This window comes from Apium graveolens, chromosome 2 (genome assembly GCF_009905375.1).
Source record: "Apium graveolens cultivar Ventura chromosome 2, ASM990537v1, whole genome shotgun sequence".
NCBI lineage: Eukaryota > Viridiplantae > Streptophyta > Magnoliopsida > Apiales > Apiaceae > Apium > Apium graveolens.
Genome location: NC_133648.1, coordinates 229,316,190 through 229,327,112, shown reverse-complemented (window position 1 = coordinate 229,327,112; position 10,923 = coordinate 229,316,190). Strand labels below are relative to the sequence as shown.

General features: G+C 37.6%; 2 protein-coding genes across 2 annotated transcripts; both read left to right on the top strand.

Moving 5' to 3' along the window:
- The first annotated feature begins 5,539 nt into the window (after window positions 1–5,539).
- On the top strand, window positions 5,540–9,211 carry LOC141697289 (uncharacterized). The gene is made up of 11 exons (XM_074501585.1): window positions 5,540–5,557; window positions 5,643–5,724; window positions 5,815–5,884; window positions 5,946–6,117; window positions 6,314–6,694; window positions 7,131–7,206; window positions 7,527–7,764; window positions 7,855–8,389; window positions 8,546–8,662; window positions 8,727–8,862; window positions 9,072–9,211. The coding sequence occupies exons 1-11, from the start codon at window positions 5,540–5,542 to the stop codon at window positions 9,209–9,211; spliced, it is 1,965 nt and encodes a 654-aa protein (XP_074357686.1).
- Window positions 9,212–9,326: 115 nt separating this feature from the next.
- On the top strand, window positions 9,327–10,516 carry LOC141697279 (uncharacterized). The gene is made up of 2 exons (XM_074501575.1): window positions 9,327–9,882; window positions 9,999–10,516. Exons 1-2 carry the CDS (start codon window positions 9,327–9,329, stop codon window positions 10,514–10,516), a joined length of 1,074 nt encoding a protein of 357 aa, XP_074357676.1.
- Window positions 10,517–10,923: the final 407 nt, after the last annotated feature.

Sequence of the window (10,923 nt, the reverse complement as noted above, 5' to 3'; positions counted from 1 at the left end):
TACGCGATTACCAATATTTATACCACTCCAATTCTTTACCAATTCACTACAAACCACCCAACCATCATCAATACATCAAACACAACTTATATCAAGGCAAAGTCAGTCCATAATCTCAAGGTTGTCCAACTTATTCAACCACAAACATGATCTACTAACCATAACTTAAGATTCATTAACCATTAACCAAGATTCATATCCAAAATCACCACAAATCCAACCAAACTATCTAACATACATGGATCTTGCTATACATACATGGATATTTCTATATATACATTAATCCATCCATCAACTCATCAAAACTCAAAGTTCAAACTATAAGTTAAAGGTGAAAGTTGTTTTATACCTCCTTGAAGCTTCCTAACACAACCCAAGAGCTTTGAATGCCTAAAAGAACCTTGATCCTTGCTTGTATAACCTTAATCTTTCATAAAAATTCAAGAAAACTAAAGTTATTTCTTGAAGGTTACTATTCACCATCTTCTTCCTTGATTTATTGGAAGAGATTGTGAAGGAATTAGGAGCTTAAACTTATAGCATATCCATATCTATGTACAAGGAAGCTTAGATAATTACCTTGTGATTTAACAATGCTTGGAACTTGATTTTTGAAATTCTTGCCCTTGAAAAGATGAAAAGCCGAGAGCAAGATGATGAGAATGAAATGATTTTGTGTTTTTTGATTTGTTTGGCTTAGCTTGGTTGTTTTTTGTTTTGTTTTTGGTTAATTACCTTAATAACCTTTTATTTGTGTGGTTATAAACCAACCACACCTCCTCCTTCCCTATGTCATGCTTACATCACATTGCTATGTCATCCTCCCTTCCTTGTCCTCTTCTCATTGGTTGGGTGACATCACTTCCTCTAATCCCTTTGCTTAACTTCCTAATTGTTTGCCTAATGACCGCTGATCTGTTATACGGTTCGCTTAACTTTCGTTTTCGTTTATCGTTTGAAGGATCATACCCGGGATTTTATTACTTAGGTTCCCTTAACCTTTCTCAATACATTATATTCCTTTTTATGATCCTCTATCATAATCCTTTAATTTAAATCCTTTTTATCCTGTTACCTTATACTCAATTCTTTCCGCATCTAGGGTATTTCCGGGAAAAATCAAAGTGTTCGGATTTGGATTCTGACGATCTTTACATACACTTATATCCCATATAAAGTACTAATAAAATCTCAGAATATCCATATCAGAACCCCTACATAGTGTGGCATGAAAAGTTTTCTCATTCAGCAAAAACACTATTCATAAGGGTTTCAAAAATTTCCAAAAATTGGGGTTATTACAGTGAGCTAACTAGCTCAGCAAGTCATAATAACGATAATTGAGGTTAAACAAGGATCAAGTGAGATGATTCAGATGAATCAAGTTTCTTTTTAACTAATCATTAGAATTGGATATTCATTTTAAGTTTTAAAAACCAAGGTTAGGCTGCTGATCAGTCACGCACTAACCCCGAGCAAAGCACACAGCACTGCTCTAATTACTGGATCCAAGACACACATTGGCCTAACTTGACCATTGGTATGGTCTGACCACGAATCCGGTCCACATATATAAAAACTATCCAATCCTAAAGCAGTTCAATATGATAAACAATATAAATCGATACAACAAGATCATAATCAATGATAGTTAAACACTTGAATAAAAGCATAAGGAAGCTTATGGATATCTCAAGGGGATTTCAGGGTATGTATAAGAAATGGTTTTCAATTTGTACCAGCATCCGGTATTAGGTCAGAAATGATTTTTCAAAGTATACTTCTTTGATGTTGTAAAGAATGATTGCAGTATAAAAGTTTTTGTGTCTTCAAATAATTTTGTTTCAGTGTTTGGTGTTTGGCAGTTATACCTTTGGGGAGTAGTATCATGTTTGTGTGGTTTGGTGTCTGAGGATCAACAAAGGATGGTTTATAAAGAACAAGGCTTACGGCTCAAGATCAAGAAAAATCAGGGATTCAAGGGTAAATAGTTTAATGCACTTGCAATGTAAACAAGAGTTATTTTGAATAATAGCGACATGTTATGAAATAATTCGAAAACATTGGTAATATATCTTGAAGAAAAGTTCAGAAATACTTGCCTTACAAGGCTTTACAACTATTACTGATCAACTCTGAGCCGACTTTGCTGCTCAGGCTCTAATGTCTAACCACTAGATCCCATTGGATTCGATTTCGACACTCAGGTCTTCCTGTTGAAACTCTACTGAGCTCGTCGACTGACCACTAGGTTATCTTTAATCCATCGTCCACTTTCAGGTTCTCGACTATAACCTACAGGGTCGAAATACCCTATGTTAGACGTCTAGGTATGCTTGACATATCCTCGATACTAATTCTTACCCAACGATATTCAAACCCGACTCGTAATTATTCATATTAGAATAACACAAAAAACAATTAGGGTCCACATTCTCGAAATCGATCCAGTGTTTATTTTCAGAAAATACGTATACTCGTCATTTTACGAAATTAGGGTTACTGTGTTTGGGTCAAAACATACAACACAACATACAATCAGGTTCGGTATAAACATACGTATATGTATTTACTTATACTCGCTCAACGTCCCGATAATCCTCGGATATGCTCCCGGATTTTCATAGTTCAATTTTCCCGGAAATCGGGCAGCGTCCCCTTTGTTTATCGGATTACCCGTCAAAACATCAATCGACGTCAATTCAATAACGACAATCCAATTCATAATAACCACAACTCCAATCCTCAGTTTAACCCAACAATCAATCCAATCACATAATCCAACCAACATTACAACCGGATATTTAATTCCTACATTTATTTATTTTTTTCGAAAATTACCAAATAATTATAAATTGTTATTTTGGCTCAAGAATCATCATTGCCAATAATCCGTCGACTCAACGAGTTCATTGCCGACAGCGGCATAACTCAAACGGTGCCCATACGGGTTTCCGGTCGGAATTTCGTCAATTAAGTCATATTTCCCGCAACAATATTTTTATATCACGAAGTTTACTCAAATACTTTATCTGCAGAAAACAAGTAAACTGAACCAAAAAAATACGAGACCAACAGAACTGAAATCACGCAGCACAATACAGGGCACGCGCACTAAACGTGCATGCTACCTCGCCGGCCGGAGCACGCGGCGGTCGGAAAGCAAGTCGGGAAAACAAACATAGCAATCACAACATCAACTAACTGACACACACATATATACGGATGTATATATGTATATACCAAACAAGAAGAATTGAACCGCTGCCAACGATCAGAAAACATAAGCAAATCGGAAGATTCACGGCGGCGAACTGAACGCCGGCAACCAGAGTAGCGAATCGAAGTAACCGGAGGAACATGGCAACGATGTCTGAACTCGCCACCGCCGAGAACAATTACAGGAACAAAGGAGAACAAAGAGAGATTTCAGTTGTTTTCTGTTTTTCCTTTTTTTTTCTTTCCCTTTTTACTCTTTTATTTTTTTCTTTCTGTGAATTAAGAAATCGCCACGTTTCAATAGATTAACAGGACACTGCCACGTGTCCGTTTTTTTTCCCAGGTCTCACAGCCCCATTTTGTCCCATTTTTACAATTTAACGAATCATCGCATAAATAAAATAATCCCGAAAAATTCCAAATTAATTCTAAAATATAACAAATAATTCAAAGTTATTAAAAATAAAATTTCCATAATTTTAAAAGTATTTTTGAGACGCAAATTATACCCGCATTTCACAATTAACAAACCGAATTGTACTTAAAACAAATTCAGAAAATTATGAAAATTGTTTTAAAATATTACAAATATCCCGAAGTTTATAAAAACATAAATTTTGTAATTTTAAAACAATTTCTGAAACGCAACTTACACCCGCTTTTAACAAATCAATGAAATAACGTGCGGGTGAAATCAATCCCGAAAATTTTCAAAATAATTTTAAAATTCTCGGAATATTCCAAACTTAAATAAATATGAGTTTCATAATTTTTAAAGATTTCTAGAATTAAATACAGATTTTACAAATAAATGAAATCAGAAAATCATACAGGGTTAAATAATTGATAAAATATTGATTTCTAAATTTTGTAAAATCCCAAAAATAATTATTGAAATTATAAAGTCATAAAACTAATTTTAGAGACAATCCAAATATTTACGGATTTAAAACTGCAATAATCACCTTTAAAAGTAAAACAGAACAATATATCTCAGTCTTTATCTACACCTTCCAACCCTTTACACCCATAAATCACAGACAAATAGTATATATCAACATACTGCTGCCAAAAACCAAGACACATATTTTATTTAATTAATAATTTCCATAATTGCATAATTAAATAATTCAAAAAGATTACACGAGTCGTTATAGTTTCGGTAGGCAATACCCTGGATAAATATTTTAGGTCAGCAAAGAGGCATGGTGGTGGTTGTGTGCGTCGTGAGGAAAATTTATTGCATGCGCTTGTGTCTCCCGGTAAATAACTGCTTCTCCTTTTACTCATTGATAGTTGCTCTGTATTGTTTTGGTGCCCTATTTTTTTATTTTGCATGTTCCCTGCGAATTTGTTAAAAGTTTATGTTGTTCATCGTCAGGAAAGCTTGCTCAGGGACAACAACCCGTGGATGAGGGGCGCAAATCGCTGCTAGATTATTGCTTGGGAGATGGGAACCGTGTTCCCGGTCAAAGGCACAATTGCACTCCACCCGGTTTGTATGTTTCTTTTGGTAATGTTTTTGTTTGCTTGGTTGGCGACCTTACTTCTGCTATTTAAATTAATAATTGAATTCTTCGTGTTTACGGCGACCTTGCTCTCCGCTATTTAAGTTTATGATTAAATTCTTCAAGTTTTCGGGCCAAGCTTCCTTCAAAAGAACCGCGCGTTGATAGGGGAGGAACCCACGATAATTTTCGGGTTTTCGTGTCAGCCTTCCTTCCCAACAACCACTCAAAGGTTATTGCATGGCTGATGGGAACAATGTTCCCGTTAAGGGGAACAATGTTCCCGGTAAAAAAAGTAGCGTGTTGCTGATTGGTATGTGTCTTGCTTTCAGTATTTTTTTTGGTTGGTTGGTTGATCATTTGCTGACCAATATATTTTTGTTAGGCTGTGATGTTAACCTCGATAGTTAGTGTAAAGACCGGGTTCATGGGACTGTTGATAAGGGAAACAAACCGCTCCAAAATTATTCTGTACCTTATGGGGACGGTGTTCCCGGTGAAAGGCATGGGATGCCTTCAATTGGTGTGTTCCTTCATCCTGGGAATTTTTTGGATTTGTTTGTAGATTTTTTACTCACTAATATATTTGTGTCAGGCTTTGATATGAATTTGAACAGTTCGTGTGGATGCCGGGTTGGTCAGGCCGCGATCAAACTTAATGTGGCAGTTGCGGCTCACGACATAGGTGACTTTTTGTTTTTTTTTGGTCGGTTGGGTTATGGTATACTTTTTACGAGGTAAAAATTCTTAAACTGTTGTTAACTGTTGTGTAGAGTTTTCCTACATTGCTGATCTTGAGACTGATTAGAGTGATGGCGACTCGGGTGGCGGTAGGTAAATTTTAATGTAAATGATTTTCACGAGAGGTTGTTGGTCATGTTGTTATCTTTTTGATTTATTGCTTTTTTCGGTCAGCTTGCAGAATCTGGTGAAGAGTTTGATGGTGAAAATTATGAAGAATTATATGTGACTCATTGTGATGATGGCTCCGGTGATGGTAGGTTAATATCTGCGCTATTATTTTTATGGGGGATTAGTTCTCATCCATTTTTTTATCGCTGTGATAATTTTTTGTGTTGGTTTGCAGAATCTGGTGAAGAATTTACTGATGGAAATTTGGAGAGGTCATCAGCGGCTCATCGTGGTATTGAGAAGTTGTAATAACATTTTTTTTGGGGATATCTGTTGGTGGGGTAATTATTTGGTTTATTTTTTTAGGGTGTCCGTGTTATGGATTTCGTATAATATTTTGCAATTGTCGAGGGATATGCAAGCCTTGGATCTCCTAATGTTCAGTGCGAGCATTGTGAGGCTTGGATGTGGAAAGAGGAGTGGGTCGATAAATCTGTTACTCATGGTCCCCCAATTTTCTGAATTTGTTGTGCCAAGGGTCAGATCAAACTCCCGAAATAGAAGCCAACCCATGCATATCTTTGGCAATTTCATAATGACAAAAAAAGGGTAGATGATTCAAGGATGGGATGCGGCTTTACAACAACCTTTTTGCCTTCACATCGACCGGTGGTAGAGTTGATCATTCTATTAACAATGGTGGCGCACCTTAAATTTATCGCCTGAATGGACAGAACCATCATCTCTTCGGTTCGTTGATTCCTAAAATTGGGGAGGATCCCAGATTTTGTCAGCTGTATATTTATGACAGAAAGAACGAAATTGAGAATAGGTTGCGATGGGTGAATGTTGCTGGTGGTGGTGAGGTTGATGCCGAAATTGTTCAATATTTATTGGTTATGTTGGATGATACTAATGAGTTGGTGAAGGAGTTCCATTCTGCGAGGGACCGTTATGGGGAACATGGCGCGGTGGATTTGGAAATTAGGCTCAAGGTTTCCAGGTCTGAGAGTGGGCGAGAAAATCATGTTGGGCCTTCTGATGAGGTGGTTGGGATTATGGTTGGTGACATGGATGAAATTGATGGATCCCGTGATATTATAATTCACTCTCATGTCAGAGGCTTGGAGAGGATCCGATATTCATCCAAAGCTAATGGCTTTGCAATATCCCCTGCTATTTTCTCATGGTTATGAGAGTTTTCATAAAAAAATACCGTTTGGCAAAATGGACGGTGTATCAGGAAAAATTGGTAGATGATCACAATGAAGGAATATTATTCATATAGGTTCCAGGTGCGCACGAATCAAGGCGGGTTCATACTTGATTTTTTGGGTGAGTTTGTTATTTAGTGTTGGGAGATATTAATGTTGTTTGTCTCCTGATTGGTAATGTTTTGTGTTGTATCTATGACCTCGCATCTTGGTGGCCGTCATTACCAGCAATACATTATCGATGCTTACTCAACAATTGAATAGGCACGTCTGTGGTGGTTTCGTACTAATCAGACTACTTTGCGGACTGAATTATATAATAATATACAATAATCAGTTACACGTGGTAACTCTGATTCATCCAATATGGGTAAAAGATTTATTCTTCCTGCCGGATTTGTGGGATCACGGAGGTACATGCAGTAGAACATCGAGGATGCCCTTGTTGTTTGTCATTATATAGGTTATCCCGATATTTTTCTTACAATGACTACAAATCCATTGTGGGATGAGGTTATTTAGATGATGAAGCTGTTGCCCCAGTGCTCTCCACAGAACTCGCTTGATGTAATGGCGTGTATCTTCAGGTTAAAACTTGACCAGCTGATTAATGACATTTAGAAAAATAATTTTTTGGGGACGTATCTTGGAGGTAAAGTTTTGGATCAGTTTTTCGCACCAATTTATGGTGTTATTTCTGTAGCTTTGCCATTTTTTTTTGTTTTTTTTGCAGTGATGTATGTGGTGGAGTTTCAAAAAAGGGGCTTGCCGCAAGTGCACATGTTGATATGGCTGGATCCTGCCTCGAAACATGATCTGCAGGAAAATGTTGATAAATATGTTTCAGCGAAGATTCCTAATCCAGATGTGGATCCAGTTGGCTATGCTGCGATGACAGAATTCATGATGCACGGTCCATGTGGGAAAGATTGGTCAAAATCTCTGTGTCTAAAAGAGTATAAGTGCATGAGGCATTTTTTAAAAAGGTCAGCGTAGGTTTCCGCTGTATTTTACTATGCTAGGGTTGCTTACAATTCCTTGCCTGGCCATTTTTTTTGTAGGTATTGTGTGTCGACAAAGTTTGACCAGTCAGAGTTCCCCATCTATAGGCGAAAGGAGATAAAAATATCAATGAAAATGGGGAGAGCTGTTTTGGAAAACCAATGGGTTGTTCCTTACAACCGTGATCTTTTGGTCAGATATCAGTGTCATATTAATGTTGAAATCTGTGCTCATGCACATAGTCTTAAATACCTTTTCAAGTATTTCCTTGAAGGACATGACAGGGCGACAGTGGAAATTAGGGGGCGGAAAAGAAAGTTGGCCAGTGGACAGGGGATGGATGAATTTGAGGATGAGATACAGTCATACTTTGATGGTAGATACATTTGTGGGTGTGAGGCTGCATACAGGGTATTTGGATTTAATATTGACTACAGATCCCTTGCGGTGGAGCGTCTTTCATTCCATTTGGAGGGAAGAAAACCGTGTACGTTTTTTGCCAATGAGCCATTGCCAAAGGTTGCAACCAGGGAAAGGGAAAAACACAGTCAACTGGAAGCTTATTTTACACTAAATGCAACTGATAGTAATGTTGTGCAGTATCTCTATGATGAAATACCACACCATTATATCTGAAATGATGCTGATAGAGCGTGGCTTCCGAGAAAGAAAGGGAAGAAGATTGGGAGATAGGCTTATACATATCATACTTCGGGAGAAATATGGTATTTGCGTCTTTTGCTGACAAAGGTCCGCGGTGCGACCTCATTCGAGTCATTGAGGAGTGTAAAAGGGAAAGTTGGTTCTACTTATCAAGAGGTGTATAGGGATTTTGGCCTTCTCGATGATGATAATGAATTGTATCAGGTTCTTAGCCAGTGTTCCCCATCAAATTCGGTAGTTATTTGATCATATTTTAGTTAACTGCAAGGTGAGTGATTTGAATGGTTTGTGGAATAATCACTGGATCAACATGGTTGATGACCTTGTGAAGAAACAACGAGAGATAACAGGTAATCCACATCTAATCCTTAATGAGAAGCAACAACAGTTTGATGCACTTGTTGGTATGTATTTCCACTGTTTTATTCTGTGTTGTCAAGTATTAGGTGCAGCTGTGAAAATTTTTTCTTTGGTCTTAAATATTTTTTCTCTTTAGTTGTAGCGATCCATAATATTTTGAAGAGTATTGGTAATTCCCTTGAGGATTAGAGTCAAATGTCGCAGCTGCCGCACAGTTATTTGGATTGTTGTCTTAACAATCTGATTGTTGAAGAGACAAGCTATAATATTGCCGAAATGGAGAAAGAATTTTTGGCCCTGTACTCGTATTGTAACGCTGAGCAGTTAGAGGTCTACAACGCTGTCATGCAGTCTGTTGACAACAGGGAGGGGGATGTTATTTGTGTATGGTAGTGGTGTGGTAAAACCTTCCTGTAAAGAACAATTATTGCCAAGCTAAGTTCTCGCTGTGATATTGTTCTTCCGGTAGCCTCATTCGGGATAGCGGTGACTTGATGCCTGGGGTCGGATGACACATTCAAGATTTAAAATTTCTATTATTCTGGATGAGCATTCTTTGTGTTCAATATCTCATACGCCGGATATAGCAGAGTTGATTAAACAGACAAAACTTATTATATGGGACGAGGCTCCAATGCAACACTGTTACTCCTTTGAATGTATTGCTCGATCAATGCGAGATATCATGAAGGCAGTGGATCCAGGACGCTTTCATATGCCTTTCAGGGGGATTACAGTTGTCCTTGACGGTGATTTCTTTCAGATTTTGCCTGCCATTACACGAGCATCGCATGGTGATATTATTTCTTTATGTATAACACACTCAAAGCTTTGGAAGATAACAAGGGTGTTCAAGCTGAGGCATAACATGAGGCTCGCCAGAGGGAACACTTCAGGGGAGTTACAGGATTTAAGAGATTTTGCTGAGTGGGTTTTGGATATAGGTAATGGGAATATAGGGACACCAAATGAAGGAACTAATGGTGATGGTGGAGATGATATTTGTTTCCCAAAAAGGTTTTGCCACTTAACTTCTGAAATTACTATTGAAAGTATGATGGAAAGTACATTCCTAGATTTCATGCAACATTATCAGGATCCAGACTACTTGAGTGGGCGCGCAATATTAACTCATACTAATGAAACGGTTGGGCATGTTAATAGTATTATTGTGGAGAAGCTCCAGGTGAGATGTTATCTTATTTTAGTGTTGACACAGCCGATGATTTCCCTGGTTCAGTTTATGATCAACTTACGTCCTTCCCTCCTGAATATCTGAACTCTATTGCTATCCCTGGTTTTCCACTTCATGAGTTAAGATTGAAAGCGGGTGTTGTCGTTATGTTGATGTGTAATTTAAATCAAATGTTGGGCTTGTGTAACGGCACAATAATGAAGGTCACCAGGTGCCTGGATCAGTGTGTTGAATGTGAGGTAATTGCTGGTCAGTTTAAGGGTACAAAATATTTCATACCAAGGATGGAATTATGCCCAACTGAAACTCGATTGCCATTCAAATTTTGTAGAAAACAGATGCCCTTGCAGGTTTTCTATGCTATGACCATCAACAAGGCTCAGGGACAGTCTCTTGAGAATGTGGCCCTCTTTTTGCCAAAAGGGGTGTTTACTCATGGACAATTTTATGTGGCGGTCGGTCGGGTGACATCCCCCCAAGGCCTGAAACTTTATTCGGGATAAAGATGGGAACAACACGAATATTACCCAAAATGTTGTATATAAAGAAGTCTTCTACAATTTACCCATTATTTAATCTGTGTTTGCTGTTTTGCGCATTTTATATGTACTATGTACTATTGTAGGAAAAGTGGGTTGTATTCTATATTTTTAATCCTTTTAACAGTTAACAATAACCTGCTTTTAATGCTATCCCCTTTTTAATCATGCAATCTATTTTTGGATTTTACAATTGATCGCTGGTTTTTGTTTTGTGTTTGCTTTCACTGGGTAGGATGATGAGGCAGGGTAATATAGGCATTTTCATGACCCCTGATTTGTAAATTGCCAGAAAACAATTTAACTGTTTAGATGATGGTCTTTGATTTAGGAAGTGGACTGAACAACAAACATGAGACAATCCAGTCTTA

Coding starts and splice junctions, on each gene's coding strand:
- LOC141697289 (XM_074501585.1), top strand. Junction 6,118..6,313: donor CTGAATTTGTTGTGCCAAGG/GTCAGATCAAAC, acceptor CTGAATGGACAG/AACCATCATCTCTTCGGTTC. Junction 8,663..8,726: donor ATGATAATGAATTGTATCAG/GTTCTTAGCCAG, acceptor GTTAACTGCAAG/GTGAGTGATTTGAATGGTTT.
- LOC141697279 (XM_074501575.1), top strand. CDS start 9,327: ATGACACATTCAAGATTTAAAATTTCTATTATTCTGGATGAGCATTCT. Junction 9,883..9,998: donor TATTGAAAGTATGATGGAAA/GTACATTCCTAG, acceptor ATTGTGGAGAAG/CTCCAGGTGAGATGTTATCT.